Source organism: Trachemys scripta, chromosome 11 (assembly GCF_013100865.1).
Source record: "Trachemys scripta elegans isolate TJP31775 chromosome 11, CAS_Tse_1.0, whole genome shotgun sequence".
NCBI classification, from domain to species: Eukaryota; Metazoa; Chordata; order Testudines; family Emydidae; genus Trachemys; species Trachemys scripta.
Genome location: NC_048308.1, coordinates 60,696,951 through 60,717,125, shown reverse-complemented (window position 1 = coordinate 60,717,125; position 20,175 = coordinate 60,696,951). Strand labels below are relative to the sequence as shown.

Genomic DNA, 20,175 nt, shown 5'->3' with positions numbered 1-20,175 from the left:
GTTTTAGCTTCTTTTTATAAAATTTAGGGTAGAAAAGAAGTAATAAACTGATCTGCAGTTGATGGCAAAAATAAGTTGTTCTTTGTTCAGTGGCCTCTTCATTAAATAGTTGAAAGGCAAAGTGAGTTCATTTGTGTGTCCTGATTTGGGTGTGGCTTTGTTTTTGCCACAGCCTGGCCTTTCTGCTTCCTACATAAGAGCTCGCACTCTTTGGAGGAACCAGAGTGCAGCTGTCATCTAGCTCAGCAGTTCTCAACTAGGTGTTCGAGGCCCCCTGGGGGCCACGAGCAGGTTTCAGGGGGTCCCCCAAGCAGAGCCGGCGTTAGACTCACAGGAGCCCAGAGCAGAATGCCGAAGTCCCGCTGCCCCAAGCCCCGCCATCCAGGGCTGAAGCCGAAACCTGAGCAACTTATCTTTGCAGGGCCCCCTGTGGCTTGAGGACATGGACAATTGCCCTGCCTGCTACCCACTAATGCCGGCCCTGGGTTTTATACAGAGGGGCTGGACCAATTTGTATAGTGGAGGTGAGAGCCACTGAACCAAATTGTAAACCCTGTATATGATGGAAACCACTTCAAGCCAGGGGGTGCGGCTGCACTCCTAGTTCCTGCACCTCTGCTTTTATATGCAGAAAAACAGCTGTTGTGGCACAGGTGGGCCAGGGAGTTTTTACAGCATGTTGGGGGGGGCCTCAGAAAGAAAAAGGTTGAGAACCCCTGCTCTAGCGCAGTGATTCCCAACCTTTCCAGACTACTGTACCCCTTTCAGGAGTTTGATTTCTTGCGTACCCCAAGTTTCACCTCACTTAAAAATGACTTGTTTACAAAATCAGACATACAAATACAAAAGTGTCACCCCCACATTATTACCAAAAAAATGGGTGACTTTCTCATTTTTACCATATAATTATAAAATAAATCAATTGGAATATAACTATTGTACTTACACTTCAGTGTATAGTACACAGAGCAGTCTAAACAGGTCATTGTATGAAATTTTAGGTTGTACTGACTTTAATGGTGCTTTTTATGTAGCCTGTTCTAAAACTAGGCAAATATCTAGATGAGTTGATGTACCTCCGGGAAGATCTCTGCATACCCCCAAGGGTACACGAACCCCTGGTTGAGAACCACTGATCTGGCCCTTTCAGACCCAGCTACACTTCAGCTTTCGAGGGCCATAAATTTATGTACAGTCTCATGTCAGCTGTGGCAGAGGAAAGTCTCATTCCAAAATATTCTCCTTTGTTTTGAGTTGGAATTTGTGAAGGATGGGTCCTTGTTTAGACAGAGGTATCTAAGAAAAAAAGGGGGAAGCACAAGGGACCCCTCTTAAAGGACTGGTGTTTCTCTTTGGTCCGCTTGTTTGCTCAACGTTCATTTTTGTCAGTCCTTGAGCAAACAGAGTGAATACCTGGATTATGCACTCATCTGGGTTTGAATACACATATATTACATACCCTCCTCTCACTAATCAGCATGACACATTCCTTTGTTGGCAAATGGTTCCAAAACAAACACAATCAGTTCACTTAATTAGCAGGTCTGTGGGCCGTGCTTGGCAGTCTTCTGACATCCGGTTCAACAATACAGAACAACAGTTTGCTGTCTTAGCCGTGCTGGAGGGGAGGACTTACGAAGTTATAAGCTTTTTAAGGGTATTTCCTTTCCGTGGCTTCTCTTGGGAGGCGGCCATCCTGTGCAGAGTGTAATGAGGCCATAGACCAGAAGCAGCAAAATACAAATTGGCAAATCATATTGGAAGCCTCTTTCCATTTATGTTTGATTTCCCTGTCCTGGTTCCCTTCCTCTATCGCTATCCTTTCTTTATTTAAGTAAGTGCTCATCAAGGACCTTTCTAAACGTCATAGACTCTGCTTCCTTTGGGAGTTCTTTAAATAATTAGAAATGTATTGAAAGCCCAATCAGTCATTTTAAACTCCTGGGGCGAGATCCTCAGCTGGTATAAATAATCATAGCACCACTGGCTTGACTGAAGCTATGACAATTTATGCCAGCTCAGGATTGTCTTCTCTTTTATTGCTTGTATTCCAGGCTTACGTTTAGTGCAAAAAAAACCCAACTCATCATCTCCTATTAGGTTGTTAATTTATTGACCAATATGTCTCAAAGTAGGCTTTAACATCCCTGATTGTAAATGGGTTTTCAGAGTTGTCCTCTGTTTTGTCAGTACCTGGTCACTATACATTGATATAATTGGCTATTGCTTACTCAGCTCTGGGGTAGAAAGTTTATTTCTCTTAATCCTGAAATAAAATAAAATAAATAAATCAGAAATGAAAACATAACATCCTTGTAGATGTAAAATTGTCTATAATAACTATGCTTATTTGTATTACGACCCAGAACATCCTTTTAAAACGTCAGGGCTGTAAAATCTCATGAATTACCTGGGACAATTTCATTGATTCAGAAATTGAATTAAATGGTTAATTTGTGTCCGATTCTGCCAGCCTTACGTTGAGTTGCCCCTTACTCCATAAGTAGTCTTATTAGGACTTCACCCAAAGTCATTACTCACTGTGAGTAGGATTGTCCTTTGTAAGGGTTTTCTCTCTTTCTACTTAGATAAAATGTTATGTCTGATGTTTAAGGTTAAGTTTAATGCTACCCAATGAGTAAGGTCCTGATCTTGCCAACACTTCTTTTATTGCTTGGAGGGTCAAAAGAAACTAGATCTGATGATTTTACTCCTGTGAATCGTCTCCTTGCATTCAGTAGGTCAAGTCACTCACTTGTTAGATGACTTCGTATTTTGGTGAAATATGTTTTTGTATCTAGATTTTAGAACTGTTGAGAGTGGTTCTGTTATGTCAAGGTTAAACTGTTCTAACTTTGCAAAGTTAATGTTCTCCCAATGTCAGGTAAGGCATAAAGTTTTAAGGTAAAAACATCAAAACTTAGGTTTAAAATAGCAGCACTGTATCAACCACTGTAAGTTTAGGCCACTTTCCTGCAAAGACTTAGGCATGTTCCTAACTGTACACGTTCTTTTACAGAAGTCAGTGGGACTATATTCACAGTCCAGAAAGTTAAATACACGTGTAATTCTTGGCAAGATCGTGGCTGTATTGTGTTCTGGCTGCACTGCATTGGAGAAGAATGGATCTGAGCCTTGGTGGGAATGTCAAAGATCTGTGCTGAGCACAGATACTAAAATACATAGCATAGAGCACTTCCAGAAAATCCTTTGGCACTACGGAAGTGCACCCATCATTGTATTACTTCCCATCCCATTTTCATTGGCTTCAGTTATGTTTTATCCTGGATGACCTCTCCACAGTGTCAGCTCCATTGAGCTGTGCTAGCAGTTTAGGGCCAGATTTTCCAAACAGGTCAGCGTACCAACTGCTGATCTGTGGAAAATCTGGCCCTAAGTGGCACATCGGGCGCTGCTGAGTGTTGAGCACTTTTTGTTTTTTCAAAGTGACCTTTATTTAGGTACCTAAATGGGAGGTTGAGTCCTTTTGACAATTTGACCCCATGTGAATCAGTCCTATCTGCTCAAAATCTTCTGGATCAAGCTTTGGTTTTGGCATCTTTGCAAAGTTGACCAGTAACTCTGTAATTGGAATATGCAACGGGAAAAAAGGTTGAATAGTTCCCTGGGCCTACATAATACAGTGACTTTTCTAACAAGCATTGTATTTTGAAGATGCATTCATTTAATTTGAGAGTCTAGGTTCTGACTTTTACCTTTATTTTTTACCTAGACCTCCTTTACTACCAAAATTATCCTGGCTAGAAGTGTCCTGCATAAAACAGACACTGGGCCCAGTCCTGCAACCACTCAGGCGTGGGGGTGCTTCACCCATCTAACTCAGTGGAACTACTCACATGAGCCGTGGTACTCATGGCCATGTTTGCAGGGTCAGGCCCAGAGTCAGGTGTACAGGGACGTAGTAAGGGTAACAGGGACCTGGCTTCACCAAAATTTTGTTCCACACCATCATTTAAGCTCAGCGCCACCTCCTGGCTGCACCTCCCTCCTGCCTGAACGTGATGCCCATCTCCCTTCCTACTCCCTTCTCTTCTTGATCCGCATCCCTGACCACTCTTCTTTCCGAGACCAAATACCACTTACCGTTCTACCTCCCGTCACAGATCTTCCCACACGCTCCTTCCCCTAGTGCAGAGCCATTCCTCAGGCCATGCACCCAAACCATCTCTCCCCGCTTCCCAAAAAATACCCCTCCCCCCAGACCAAATAATAATAACAACCCCTCGCTCGGACATAGAGCCTTTCAGCCATAGAGCTTTAAGGGCTTCACAAAGGAGGTCTTTACCAGTTTGCAGCTGGGGAAACTACCAGCCTAGCAGCTCCGCTCTCTTTAAATCTTCCCTATCTCCGTGCTGGCAGTACCGCCAGCCCCAAGGGCTCAAACATCATCAGGTCGCCCTTAACAATTACGAGATTATATTTTATGCATCATAAAGGTTGTGTGCTTTTTCTTTGTCTTCTGGTTTTTGACTGCAGTGGCTCCACGCCTGCTGACACCAGCCGAGGGACTGGCTCGACGTTTTTAATTTTTGTCCATACATTTTCAAGGCCACTTTTTCGATTTCCTGAGCAGAGCACTAGGTCCGACCCCCAAATTTGTCCCGTTCCTCTCATCCTCCGCTTTAGACCTGCAGAATCCAGCTACGGCTGACACTTACCCCTTAATGCTCCCCGTTGAGTGCAAATCTGGAAATATAAATAGAGGAGTGGGACATAAAACACCCTGGAAACCCAACCGCATTAAATGTCGACATAACTAAGGGGAAGTTAAAGACAGGCTTGCTGCCTTAACCAAGAGCCGCAGAAGAAACAGTCCTCAGAGCTGCAGAATTTCTTTTCATTACCGACTTTGCTTGAGCCTGTTGTTATATATTAATAAATACCATTAATTCAGTAGATCAACAGCTGTCGTTCAGAAACATCAGTGGGTTAAAGCAAAGTGCTTTCCCTGCTGTTGAGCCCACTTCCATAGGAGACTCTGAGGTGAATGTTGTTTTGTAGCTGACTATGCCCAGGCACACAGCAGGCATGATTCTCCGCAGCTTTGTGGTAGTTTTCACCTGTGCAGCGTGGCTGTACAGCATTGCCAGCTGGGAACAGCAGGGCGTTGCAGTCAGGCCCAGTGGCGTAAATCACTTGCGGTGGCGTAAATCAGGAGTAATTCTAGTGAAGTCTTATGGATTGTTCCTGGTTCAAGCAAGATCAGAATCAGCCCCGGTGTTTGTCGTCTTATTTGGCTCCAGTGCATTTGAGCCTGATGCAGCACCACTTGTACAGGTGAGAAAATCATACTCACATGGATCCCAGTTCTGCCATTCTAATGTTGAGTAGGACCTTGCCATACCAGTGCTCCTATAGAAATCAAATGGAACACTTGTGTGTTTGTTATATCCACTCGTTTTCTTTCGTCTTATAATTAGATTGTACACTCTTTGGGGTAGAGACTGTCTGTGTTCTGTGTTTGCACGGCACCTCGCACAATTTGGTTAGATCCCCTAGGTGCTACCACAACAGCCTATACCCCTGGAGGAGGTGCAGAATCAGGCTCTGTTTAATTTGGTTTATTCACCTGTTCCATGAGTTTTGAAACTGGCCAACATGCATCAGTGCTTCTAGTTTGCTGGCAGAGTAAACTGTTCAGTGAATATACATTACTGGACACACATTGCTAGACACACATTGCTAGCTCTTTCCTTCAGTTTCTGCAACTATCAAACTGGGATAATAATTGCCTACCTCACATGGGACGGTCTGAGGATTAAGTAGTTGTTTGTACTGTTCTTTAGCCTCAGAGTGCATTCAACCCAGAATATTATCTATAAGCAGGAAGCATTAACATACTAAGAGCGGCTGTCATTGGATGATTGTGTGTATACTAACAAGGGCCATAATTATAATTTGTTGCACTGCAATCTGTATTTAGTGCGGGAAATTCCAGAATATATCTGGGCATCAGCTTAATAACCTAGAATGGGTGTATAGGTCCAGATGTAATGTTCTATTCCTTACATGCTGTATTCTACATAGCAGATACATATTTTTTAAAGCAGGCCTGAAGTACTGTATTTGGACATGAAGTTTTCAAACATGCATAAAAAATGTTCTCCTGTCCATGCCAAGCTGCCTGGTTAAGAGTGTTGCAAAAAGTGAAGGGAGGAGGGCACTATTCTGCCAAGCGCCTCATGCAAGGGAAAACCTTTGCCTATATTAGTGCCAAGACTCTTCCATTCATTTACTGTATTAGAACCTGTTTTCCTCTCCAGCGTGCGTCTCGGCCTGGTTCCTAGGCAACGGTAACAATGTTGCTGCACATGTGCATCAAGCATTAATTGCCTTTGGGGGCTTTTTGTTTTGAAAGTGAATGCAAACGAGTACGTTTCCTTTTCTTTCCGTTCTGTTAACCTCTCTGAGAGTTTTGCGGGGTGCCCATGAGTTACCCGCAACTGAGCGATTCAGACAGCTTGCCCACACATACACGCACACACCCAGAACAAGATCACAAACGGGTTGTCTTCTCTAGCCAAGGGTCGTTTAAGCTGCAGTGTTTAGTTATATGGGTTTTTCCATAGCTGGGCTACAGCTGTATAGCTAAGCATGCTAGATGTAAAATACACATCGGGCACTGTTTAGAAAATACAACGAATTGTCCACGTTCTCTTGCTTTCACTCCCTGTCTCTGTGTGAATTTCACTGACAGAGTTCTGGACAAGAGAGGACCCAATCCTGCAATCCCTAACTCACACATGGAGTCCCATTGATTTCAAGGGATTACTCATCTGCGTAAGGGATTTCAAGATCTGGCACAGAGTAGACTGTTCTTTGTATGACAAAAAAAAATCAGCGGATAGCATTACATCAGAGAAAGGATGATCTTGTCGCTCGGCACTGGAGTGATGATACTCAGGAGGTCTGAGTTCATTTCCCATTTCTGCCACAGGCTTCCTATGTCACCTTGAGCAACTCTCTTCATCTCCCTGTGGCATCTGTAAAACGGGATAATAATACTTCCTTTCACCCACCCTTTGTCGTGGTTGTCTACTTAAATTATAAGCTCTTTGGGGCAAGGACTGTCTCTGATTGCATGTTTGCACAGCACCTAGCACAGGGGTTCTCAAACTCTTTTGTGCTGGGCCCCCCTTTGAAAATATTTCAGGCTGTGATGATTTCCCTCTCCACCCCCCAAAAAAAGTGATAGCAAATTACTCTACATACTCAGAGGAGCACTAAATGAAGTATGTAATCATTATTCCTTCAGTCAAAGGCAGTGAAGCCTTTTAAAAAGTGTTAAGTAGGGTGACCGTATTCCAAGTTTCCAAATAAAGGACACTGCTGAAGGGCGGAGTACAGTAATACCAGACCATGCCACCCTTACTTCTGCGCTGCTGCTGGCGGCGGCGCTGCCTTCAGCGCTGGGTGCCCGGCCAGCAGCTGTCATTCTCCAGTCGCCCAGCTCTGAAGGCAGCGCTTCCACCAGCAGCAGTGCAAAAGTAAGGGTGGCAATACCATACCATCTTGTGACACCCCCCCCACCCCCACAATTGTCTTGAGACTCCTTTTGGGTTCAGGACCCTTAGTTTGAGAAACGCTGATCTAGACACTTCTGCAATCCAAAGAATAAATAGTAATAAAAACTAATGTCTGTGCAGGATCTAGGATTATTTTAACCAGGGCTCTACTGAACAAATACATGTGATATCGGTGAAAGAAAGTTGAAAACAATTTCTTATGATTACATTTTCATGTTCTTTATGCTGAATGAGCATGGATCCCATAGAAAAAATAATATGTGATCATGTGGTTAAAGACTGTATCATAATGCGTACGCACAAGGGGGCTGAATTAAGGGTGCACAGGCAACCTTACTTCTGGTATTTCCTAACTTTTGAGTGCTTGGCTTTGCAATCTTATTGTTCTTTTAATGTGGTATTGGGGGCAATATGTAATAATAAATAATAATAGTATCAATATAGGGTGTAACAATTGTCTGGTTTTGGTTTGGGGATTTTGCTCCTTCTCTGTTATACTTTGTAATGGAACAGAGATTATGTAGAGAAAAGGCTAATTCTCTGTGGTACTATACACCAATGCAAACCAGCAACCCAGAAGAAAATATGCCTAAATCATAAAATGCCCTGATGTTTCAACAGACACTGAATTGGCCATAAAAGAGCATGAAAGGAGATAAAGTACCAGAAGGATAAAGCTATTTTAGATGCCCTCTTAAAGGGTTGAGAGTCAGTATGAAAACAATATGCTACATTCACAAGCTCTTCAAAAGATATTTGAAGAATAGGAAGGTATCATTATTAATGTGGAACACTGCGACATCATTCATAACAAAGGAAACATGAAAGGCCTGAATAACTACAGACTCATCAGCTTATTGTCAATAGTATACAGAACTCTCACAAAAGATGCAGGGACTTACGGCCTTCAACCATGAAAGAAGTCAGGATTCAGAAATAGTATCTCAAATATGGATCAGCTCTGACAATGAGTAAGGTTAAGGAACAGACAACCAAGTGCGGCAAACTGTTGCAGATGGTCTTTTGTGGATTGCAAAACATACTTTGTCTCTATGGAAATAGGAGCACTTTAGGAGCACTGGAAGACAAAAACAGTAGAACAGGCATATGTGAGAATCTTGAAATATGCATCTGGAAACAGCAGTAACGTTCAGATTTGAAAAGTTGAGAGGCTATGGCACGTCTACATTTGAGTTGGGAGGTGTGATTCCCAGCTTATGTAGACGTACCTGCACTAGATCTGCTCAAGCTCTGTGCCTAAAAATAGCAGTGTGTCCACAGCGGCATGGGCTAGCCACCCGTGTATGTAGCCAGGGGGTCAAGTGGGGTTGTACTCAGGTGGGGTCACTGGGAGTTAGGTGCTTAACTGCCATTTGTGCCTTTGAAAATCTCCCCCAAAGACACCATAGGCCAAATTTTCAGAAGTGCTCAGACCCATCTGGACACCTAAGCAAGTGAAGAGATTTTCAAAAGAGCTTCCTTGACATGTTGGGAGTTGAACATGCATGAAAATCTGACCCCAGTTGTGGGTATGGAGGAAGTCTAGCTTTATGTCACTTCCAGCCTGGCAAAGACTTTTGGAAACCTGGATTGGGAAGAGTAGGAACACCAAGGAAATTGGAGAGTAATTGAACAGTCTTATATTGATGGACGGCATTCTCTTTTTGACTAAGAACCTTGCAACAGGGCTTACCACGCTATTTTTGATGTTCATTGTGTAGATTCTGCTGATTCAAATTGTAGGCATGGTCAGCAAAATGAGGCGATTTTGACTAATCCATGCTGTACACTCCAATGCCCACCACCAAATGATGGTGATTGCATTTACCAACAGCCATAGCATGGAGTCGAAACTCAGGCACCCATCTGTCACAAGGTGAAGACAGATCAAAACACGACCACTGCTGGTACTAACTTGACTGACAGAATGGCATCAGTGCCAATACATAAAGATCACGTGACAGTGTCCAGGTGAAAATGATATCTGTTCAAAAAACATCTGTGCATATTAGGATGTTGAGATAAGGTAAAATGTTACAGCACGTCACAACCAATGAAAATTCAGTAACAAAAAACGATGCTAAAATTACCTTATGACTGTAAACTCCACCAATGTTACAAACATCGCATTAGGAACCAAAGGAACCATGTTACCTTTAATTGAATTATTTTGTGTCTCTGGCCATTGCAGCAAATACTATCAAAACATTTCGCACCAAATAATGTTATGTAATGGTGGGAGAATATGTAGTCCCCCTCCATGGACTTCTGTGTAAGGAAGGATAGAAGTTTTGTGTACCACTTGTAATAGTGTAGTGCCATCATTGGTAAGTAATAGCCAAGCATTTAAAGCATTGGCCAGCATCTTTGCAAATCCCTGATACAGGCCCAGATTCTTGCAATCAGACTTGTGCAGGTGGACCTAACACCTGCATGGAGCTGCCTTGAGGTCGGTGGGCTCTGTCCACCTGTGTGGATCTGATTTCAAGATCCAGGCATCTGTGCACTATAATGCTTGGACATAGTGAGACTGAGCTAACAGCCCTGTAATGACTTCCTTGCATTTTGTCGGGTCACATGATCACCGTAGCAGTTCTTTCAGGACTAAGTTATGGGAATTTTGTTCCAGGGAACATCTTTTCATCTAAAGATGCAAAGGGCAGCACATTATTCCTGAAACCCTTTTAATATTTGCCCAGCAAGAACTGAGAAAAATCAGGGCAGGCCTGATGTATTGGTATTTACTATCCCGAGGGAGACCTGAATTTGATTTCTGGTGCTGTTCTCTTGCCCCTCTGGGAAATACTGCAGAAGCAGGCAGTGCATGCTACTCCTGGGGAAGAGGGAGTGTTTTGTGTTCCTCGGCAGACAGCATCCATCTCAGTGGGTTGCATAAAGAGCAGTATAGTTTGCGAAGTCGCATGCACTCTTCTGTGAGAAGGAGGGGTAGCCGTGATGCGGTTCTCCAAGGCTGTATGAAGGGACTGCTCAAGGCTCCAACATGAAGATCCCTTAGGATGGAGAAGGGCAGGGATAGAGCTATAAACGTTGAGCCCAAATCCCCCAGGAATATAAAATAACTGGCTGACCACGAGCAGAAAAATTGACCTCCCCCCCCCCCAGGGAGAGAGGTTTTCTCACACACACTCACTGAGCTGCTGACTTTCATGCATGTACCCAGAATTGCTTGCATAGAAGTCTGATTTTGTTCTTCTATTCTGTCTTCTTCAAAGCAAAACATCTCTCTTGTCGTTTACTTTTTGTGGATCCCAACAATGCCTGTTGTATTTGTCCAAGGCACTACAAAAGGATCTGAGGAGAGGAGCAGAAATATATATATATATAATTGAGGGTAGTTTGAAAAAGGGATGTTGTTTCAGATGCGGATGAGAAACGCCCTCTCTTCTAACACAGGTGCTGCCCGTTGCCCTTACAAAATACAGCTGCAACGGATCCAGATTCTGGCCATATCTGTATGCTGGCGAGATGGGGGGCGGGCTGGGGTGGGGAGGGCGGCCGGGGAGAGGGAAGAGGGAAATTTTGTTGCATTAATCCAAATTTTAGGCAGTGCTGTAGCCAGGATGTGAGCTGTACGCATGGCACTGTATTTGAAAGTTTAATTGGTGGGATATTACAGTCGATAGCTTCTGATATGTGTAAGTTAGGTTTGATTTTTAGAGTTCAGTTCAAGTTCACGGCTCACTCATGGTTCACTGTTGAGCTGCTGTCCCCGTCGGTTACTAGCCGGCGTTCAAGTTGTGGGGCACTTGCTTATGCAGGTGGCTGAGCCATTGCACTGGCTGCTGTATTTTCCTGAATTTTAACATTATTTGAAGGCTCCCGCAGCATGGGAATCGTGTATATTTGTAGTTAGAAAGAGACAATAAATATGGCTGCAAAGGTTCCTTCATCTGGACAGCGCCTCAATCATCGATTGCCTTTAACAGTAAACAATACAACTTAGAAACTAGTACAGAATTGGCTGTGGACTCAATGCACGGTGTATAAAGCAGGGCTGATGTTTCAGAGCACTGCAAATCTCTCGGGATACAGGCTGCCATGTTTAGTAGTGTGCTCTGGGCCAAATGTAATTAGGAGCACCTGCAAACCCCAAATTACATTAACCAATTATGGGAAATAACCCCCAAGCACTTATCCATGATTCCTGGTCTTAGGTCTCTGCCTCATGGACTTAGAGAAGGTAGAAAGATGTTCTAATTGTTAAACACGAATGTGTAGCTATTGACAAATCCATGTCCGTATGTTGTCCAAATTTCTGTATGCCAGGAGATGGTCTCACAAAAACATTGTCAAGAGGAATCGCTAGGCTGGGAGTTTTAAGCCCAGCAGCCATTCATGTTTTTGATGTATGCTGGTAAATTAGATTTCAGTATGAAAGAAGAAGCAATGTGACTGAAATATTCACACAAGGGATCTGCTTTTCTGTCATGGTTGGACGATCTTTCCAAGTGAGCTGAAACATGGTCAGTCAGTTGATACTGGTAACTATTGGTAGGTTGCTTTCATTTGTATATATGGCTTGGTACTCTGGGATGCTGAAAATCACCTTTTGTATTCTAAGGTACAATGGGCCTAACTCTGATCTTTCAGCTGTTTTGCCTTAGGGAACTCACTCGCTTTTGGTGGAGTAACTCTTTTACACCACCGCAGAGCGAACTCAGCATCAGCCCCAATCGGTGTCCCAGGAGTTTCTGCGGCAATGCTAAAATAGGCATATGCTTTGGAGGCAAACAGAAGCATCCTCTAGCCCGGCTCCTGCATGACGCTGGAGTAGCAGTGAGCAGCCATGTTTGGCTGCACTAAATAGAGTTCTTTTGAGTACAATGTTATTGTGGTCAGCCTGCTGTTGGGGCAGAAAGCACATGGGCATTCAAGGTTGGCATCATTGGGAGAGCAAACAGAGCAATTTGTGAAGGCCTTTGGGGTTCTTAGGGATCAAAGAGAAGACCAATAGTCCTGGATCTGGTCTGTGTCACTGCTGCTCACACTCCCAAATAAGTGCAGTAAGCTCTTCGGGCCAGGGACCATCTTTCTAGTGTGTGGTTGTGCCGTACCTAGCACAGTGGGGCCCTGTTCTGGGGTTGCCGCAGTCCAAATAACGAATCAGAATAACGGGAAATTTCTTTCCGCTCTGTTTTTGGGGGAACTGAGAGCTATTAGTTAATTTCACAAATGATCCTCATCTGAGCGTGTTGCTGAGTTACAAAGCGTTTGACAAATGAATTTGTTTAAATTTTGAAATCTGTAATCCTTTTTTTTTTTCTCTCTCTCTCCCTCCGTTAATGACCTTTGGATGGCAAGAGCAGGTGCGGTCGGCTCCTCTGTAATCCGTCAGGCATCCATTTCAACAGCAGTGCCTGATAAGTTTTGTCACTTCCCCGAGCGCTGGGGAGAATTATCAAGAGGGGGAAGGGAGTGGCACTGAATGAACACAAAATTACACTCATCATCAATCATTAGCCTCTAGCAACTTCTAGAGAATTGTAAATCACTGACTAGCCAGGGAGAATTACCTTGATAAAATCACCATTAGTGTCAGTTAGGAATGATTTAAAGTTTTAAAGGCCATGGCTGTTTTCTCTCTCTCTCTCCCTCATTCATTTGTATCTGTGCAGATGTGTAATATACATGTGTGTATGTGTGTGCATGCGTGTGTACATGACCCTATCCAGCAAAAGCACATGCTTAACTTGAAGCATGTGAGAACTCCCATTGAAGTCTATGGTACATCAAGCTTAAGTGCTTTGTTGTATATGGATTGTAATTCTCTCTCTCTCAGAGAGTGAGGGGGTGGAGCTTGGGGCCAGGTAACATCATCCTTAGCGGGAGGGTGAGGCACATCTTAGCTCCATTGACATCAGTGAAACTATGACAATTTACACCAGATGAGGATGTGCCCCTATAAGTCTCCTCTGGTCCTGCTCCCAGCACTGTGGCAGGTGAAAGTTGGACAAAGCATTATACCCACGGTTTAAAGTGCAGTCAGGAGCTGAGAGGCACATGAGGAAATGGCTATTTGTGCCTGGACTTCCCGCAGTGGTGCCAACTCCATTATTCAGAAATCATGAGCTGGCTCTAAAAAACCACCTGATTGGCTTGTTTTTAAATAAATTTATGGTTTTTCTTATTTGCCTCCTGGTTTCTCAGCCATTAGGGTGCCACTCGCTTCCCATTTTCAAGCTTTTCTCCACAATCTTGGGGGCTAGAAACTTATTCCTTTTCAAATGAAACCTGAGACTTCCACGCAATCACCTGACTCCAGCAGCTGGGGATTAAAGAAAACACCAAACATCACAAGATTTGTGATGAAATCATGAAAATTGACCACACCTCTAAATTTAAAAAATGAATTGCCGTAAGGACTCATATTGTACTCTTGTCTTCATTATTTAATACACCCACTTCATCCAAGATTATATATCTCTATCCCTTTTCTCATTTGGCTACAAAGCTGCAGCTACCAAGCCCATAATGTGTTCATCCCTGCAGCTGGCTATTTGCACTGAAAAGATGAGAATTTAAAATTGCTTAGCTCTCCATAATTATTGTAATGTTGCACAGCTCTTATATTAACATGCTCCACAGCAGTACCAAATTCAGAATTAGTGTGTTGATGTCATTGTCTCTGAATGGTTAAATAACAAACCACTCATTTTGCTGGGTCATTGGATTCTTCTAAATTATCATATCACATTTAAAAAAAGAAAAACACTGTTGTAATGGAGGGTGAGACCAGAAGGGACCATTACAATCCTGCAGTCTGAGCTGCTGCATAACGCAGGCCGAAGAATAATACCCAGTAACTTTCTGTGTTCCCTTTGTACTTGGTTGAATATCTTAGTTTTCTTCTGTGGTAGAAGTGGACAGCAGTTTTATTCTTCGCAGAACAGCTGGCCACTGCAGTGGAATTCCAGTGAAAAATGTCATAATTCCATTGTCCCAAGCTCTGAAATATGCATTAACAGAAGTGGAGACAATCACTTCGAGTGTGCAAACTAAACCAGAAAACTTGCCTTTTATAAAAGAGCAATGAGAGAACACAATCTCTCTATAACAGATAAATATACCTATTCCCTAATGAGCCTTGACGTTGACACTTAAAAAGATGGACACTCATCACGGTAAAAATTAACATTAACAGAGCAGATATCCTAGGGCAGGTATACATGGGCACATCGATTTTAATAGAGCTGCGTCCGTTTTTTACAGCAGCTGAGAATCTTGTCCCCGTGTGTACTGGGTAGTATAGCCTTTTGCTTCCTAATATTATTTATTTATTTATTTATTTATTTATATTATCATAGCTCTAGTCACGGATCAGGACCCTCTTTTGCTGGACAAACACAGAACAGAGACAGGCCCTGCCCCAAAGAGCTTGCAATCTAAGCATAAGACAAGAGACAACAGGTGGATACAGACAGATGGGGGAGCACAAGGAAACAATTGGTCAGCATGACAGGCTGTGCTCTCAGCACACCACCACCTAACTATTGTCAAGTTTTGCGTAGGCACCACGGCAAAGGAGAGCCGTGAGCAGGGAATTGAAGGAGAAGCAGATGTTTACAGGAAGCTCCTCCCAAGCGTGCAGGGCAGCATGGGAGAAAGCACGAAGGTGCTTGTTGGACAATGTAACAAGTGGACGATGGAAGCTGGTGTAAAGGGCCGATCGGAAGCAGGAGTTGACCTTTCCCTACTGAATGAGAGAGAGGTCAGGAAGGGCCTTCAAAATGTAGACAGGTAGCTTATGTTTGATATGATGAAAAGGGAGCCAGTGAAAGAATGTAAAGAGGGGGGTGATGTGCTCAAAGCAATGGGCTAGGGAAATGACCATGAATGGCTCTGAGTGGGAAAAGATTGCATTTGTCAAGGCCAGAGAAGAGGAGGTTGCTGTGTTCAAGACATGAGATGATGAGAGCGTGGACAAGAGTTTAAGATATGTGGATGGATAGGAAAGGTCGAGTCTTAGGGATGTGAAGAAGAAAGAACCTGCAAGATTTAGATGTGAGGAAAGGCCTAAGCTACCAGAAATTTCCCAGCAAGCGTTTGCTGGCCACATCTCCTGTTATAATCAGTTGCATTGGTCACCATGTCGCTTTCATTAACAGAACTAATTGGTGTTTGCAGGTGCGAAAGCTGTGGCGCTGTCTTCCACTCGGAGTGCAAAGTGAAGTCTGTCCCGTGCCCCAGGTGTGTGCGCAAAGAGCTGCAGAAGAAGCAGAAGTCCTTCTGGAGGAGACTGAATATGGACGAGAGCCTGGAAGAGTCTTGCACCATGTTCGAGCTGTCCTATCAGAATACATGACTTCCCTTAGGCACTGGCTGACAGGAAGAGATCTTCTTCTACAGTCACCAATTCAAGCCGCTTCTCAGATAGTCAGGTGGCAACCTGATTGCAAAGACTTTGCCTGACCCTCATCCTGATTATCGCTTAGCACTGGCCAAAAGGGCCATGAAACCTGGACGGCTTTAGAATGTAAACAGCCAAATTGCATTTTGCGGTAAAGTTGAACCACTAGATCTCATGCAAAATGTGGCTTGCTTGAAATATTTCCGGTCAAGCCCATTAAACGCTCAACCTTTTGTTTTCCACCTCAGGAGAAGATTTTCCTCAAGGCAGAATAGATTTCCTGCCACGACCACATTGCTGTTATTTTTGTTGTTCTTCGGTCAGAAACAGTGAATCATCTGCTTATTTAAGTCTATTATTTTTATTAGTCTTGGCTGAGGCTCTGGTGAAATGTTTTTCAGGAGCCAAGAAAGTAGCAGTGGTACCATGCCCACTTGCTTCATCTGACACAGATGCATGGATCATTTTTCTAATGGCTTTGGGCTTTTTTTTTCCCCTCTACTCAAAGAAAAAAAGAGCTTTTCACGTCAGATTTTATTCAGGATGTTTTAAAACGTAAGACCCAGGAGAATTCCTTTAGGTGTGTGTCTATATTTATAGCCATCCCAGCTGAATACTATGTGATCAACAGAGGACTAATTGCTATTTTTGGCGGGGGTGGCAATGCCATTCTTGCCCTGTTATTGGAGCATCATACCTTCTGCCTGCTGCTGCTGTCTACGCGAGCCTCTGGTAATGGGATGTTAGTTCAAATCCCTGTTACGTTCACATTCATAGCCATTTTAAACCACCAGATTGTTTTGTTTTTTAGATCACCTTATATTAATGAGCAATGCTTTATCCGTAGGAGTGATAAACATGCTTCCCTCACCTGAATCTGCTAGAGCTACAGGAAAAGATCTCTTCTGCCTTTAATATATATATATGTGTGTGTATAGTGTATGTGTGCAAAATTTCCCTAATCGTGAAACATATTTCATCTTTTTCCTGCATCCTTCTTGTGCATTTTGTGTGCTGCACTGGCCCCTGGCAGCATTATGCAGGTCCAGAGGGACTTTGGTACTTCAGTAGGAACTTACCAGGGGGAAAAGGCAGTTCTTGGAAGTGCGTTCTGCCCCACATACCTGGAATATGGGAAAGCAGGAAACACAGTAAGTCATGTCTTCTGTGCAAAGAGAATGTGTGATCAATTTGATTGGGAAAACGTGTATATTTCACCACTGACAATGTCTTTCACCACCAGTGAGTCTTTGAGATTGTCTTCACTTGAATCCATTAAATATCTTAAGTTTTTCTCCAATCCCTACAGAAGTATGTATATTACATACATATGTATTCATGTGTATATTTATAGAAAGCAAGTACAGTGTCAGGAGAAAAGTTCACAGACTTGTGTGCATGTGTATTTATTTATCGCTTCTCTCTAGCAGGTTTGCTAAATGGCAGGCCACCAACCTGTGCTTCTTAGATAATCGCCTAGCCAGTGAGGTTCTCCCCCCGACACCTCCCGGCAACTCGGGTTTGGCCAGATGCCCCTCCATCATGATGGAGGGGTGGCAGGGCCAAATATGAGTGAGTGGCATTGCAACCTGGCCCACAGGGTCACAGCACCACTGAAATTATAACAGGGGGGCAGCCGCCCAGAAATCTGCTGCCCTGGGCAGCTGCCAAGCATCCCTATAGCTAGAGTGGTCTCTGTGCCTGGCCTAGAAACCTCATATGGTAGCTGTTGTATTTAAGGGAGCAATCAGAGCCCCTTATCATCAGAAATTTGCATTAATTGCTGGAATGTTATAAATAAAAGAGAAGAGGGTATAATACTTATAGGAAGTGGTTGGCAGGCTAAAAATGTGTCCTCTCTTCTATTCAAACACCAGTGTTTCTATTTTCCAACCTTCGGAAGGTGGGGAAATAGCCGAACCTGAGCTGAGTGTGTTGAGGGGTAACTATGCTTCCATAGTTTTTTGGTTGGTTTTCATTTTAATGAAGATAACGCTTTCTGGTTGCCCGATCTCGTAGTGAATTGCTTTTGGCCAAGGGAAGCGTAGAGATTCCCTTGTTTAATGTACCTGCTTTCTGAAAATGAGCCATGCATCCTCACCACTGCACGACCCCTCCTCCCAACTCGATGGACTATAGGTGAAATGCTTTGCTTTCCAATATGGTCCCTAGAGCGTGCTCCATGGGAGTCTTGCCTGGCTCCATCATTTCATGCTCATGCACGAATGCAAACACCTGGGGAGATATGCTGGAATTACAGTCATACAAATAGAAAATGGAGTCGCATTGGCTACACGAACAATCCGGCCCCACTGTATGTTTTCAGTGTGTGTCAGTTAGACCAGTCATGGGATAAAGCCACCAGCCCAGAAGTGAACCTGATGTGGCTGGTGCAATTTTGAATTAATTTCAGACATAATGGCAGGTCACGCAAAAAATGCCAGTTGCTGTTTCCAGACCATAACACCTTAGAATACATGGTCGTTTACAATGATGTTTCGCTCCCGGGCGTTAGAGCCCATTTGCACACCTTGTATGAGACCAGAGGAGCTTTTCAGACTTCATTTGTTAACTTATTTGACATCCATGTGCAACATTGAAATGCACCAGTGCTTTGCTGGATATTTTTGGCCAAATTCTGGCATAATCCCATTGGAGTTATTCTGGATTTACATGAGTATTACTGAGAGCAGAACTTGGCCTGTTAACTTTTAAGCTTTACAGCAAATGAAATAGCAAGTCTGATGTAAAGAGCAGATGTGGAGCGGCTGCCATCACCCCGACGGCAAACTACACTAGCACATCACATTGAGTAAGAGCTGCTGCCAATACCAAAGGTTTATGTGAAGTGGTGTCATGCAGCAGTGTTGGAAGGGAACCAGTTCCTGGAATAGAGCTACGTTCGCGCCATTGGAACGATAGACCTAACTTCTCGTAGTGTGGAAGCTTTCTTCTCGGGGGACGTCTCGCTCCTTTTTCCATAAGGAGTTAAACCCAGTTCTACGTCGGCATGCGTGGGAAACTGCATCATAGGTTTTGTCCTTCCAGCAGGCTCACTGATGAAGCATGATGAAGCGCCCAGTCCTGACTATAGGAGGAGTAGAATTGGGTCTGTATTAACTTTCAGCACCGCAAGGCAAAAGCATAACTTTAAAATTCTATTAGTAAAAAAACAAAACTGTTCCACTACTAAGCATACACTGACATCCACTGAAAAGGGGCCGATTTTCTTTAAGAACCCCATCTCCACAGGAAACAATCTGATGATGCATGATTTCCAACAAAATCTCCCAATCCTGCTGCAGGGATGTCTTTGTTTTGGAGGGGGGGGTTCTCTGTAGTCTCTGCTGTAGCAACATAGCTACTGCTGTTGATCCAGGAGAACCATTCTTTGCCCATTCTGCCTGGTTCCTTAGATTTCTTACACATAGACGGGACTACCACCTGCTCCTTGTTTGGTGTAGAACACCAACAAAAAGGACATGGGATCGTTCCCTGAAAAGAAAATCCCTTTCTCCCAGGAGTATATAACGCCTATATTTGTGCTTGCGAAATTTGTGCAGAAACTTTTCATTGTGAATCAGAAATAAAATGCCCTGACTTGTCTGCAACATGAAGAAAATACTCTTTCTGCTGTGTGGGAGAGGGTTATAGAAGAGGTTCTTGATGATGCATCCAGTTATCACTGTTATATGCTTGTACAGAACTAATAGTCACCATAGATCTAGCGTGCTTTACTGAAACGGCTAGATTATAGCCTGATCCTTATGACTACTTAGAATACTTTGAATCTTAGTTTAGTTAGCCTGAGACTATTTTTAACCTAGTACAGTTTGAAAAAAAATGTATGCAAATCTCTCCCCCTGCCTTATGGAGTAAAGACATAGCTAGAAAATGAAAGCTGCAGCTTTTTTATATAGTCGACCACTTGAACGAAATTTCCCAAATCTTGCTGGTCTCGATTGTTTGCACTTGAATCAGTCGGCATCCTAATTTCTGCTGCAAAGTGCATTTCTCCAAGCAGCAGTTTTGGTTTTGACTGGTGTCTGTTCACAATTTTGCTCCTGCGACCTTAAGTTTTTAGTGCTGTTGTCACATATGAGAAACAAGGGATTTCCCAATGGATGGGTTTCACCAGTTGTTGCGTGTTTTCTCTTACATGCTTCTACGCCCTTCCTGCTCTTTGTCAGTCTCAACCGATGAGAGTTGATTTCTCCATCATGTGACACAGTGTCCAGACTGGCACATACCGGCCCAGCC

At 43.5% G+C, this 20,175-nt stretch overlaps 1 protein-coding gene across 4 annotated transcripts in view; it reads left to right on the top strand.

The window, feature by feature from the left end:
* Positions 1–17,215, top strand: part of PLEKHM3 (pleckstrin homology domain containing M3) — a 117,716-nt gene extending 100,501 nt beyond the window's left edge. For all 4 annotated transcript variants that reach the window (XM_034785810.1, XM_034785805.1, XM_034785807.1 and 1 more), the window contains one exon: positions 15,693–17,215. In XM_034785810.1, the coding sequence (XP_034641701.1) occupies positions 15,693–15,870 (178 nt within the window). In that variant the 3' untranslated portion in view covers positions 15,871–17,215. The remainder of the gene's footprint in view (positions 1–15,692) is intronic.
* Positions 17,216–20,175: the final 2,960 nt, after the last annotated feature.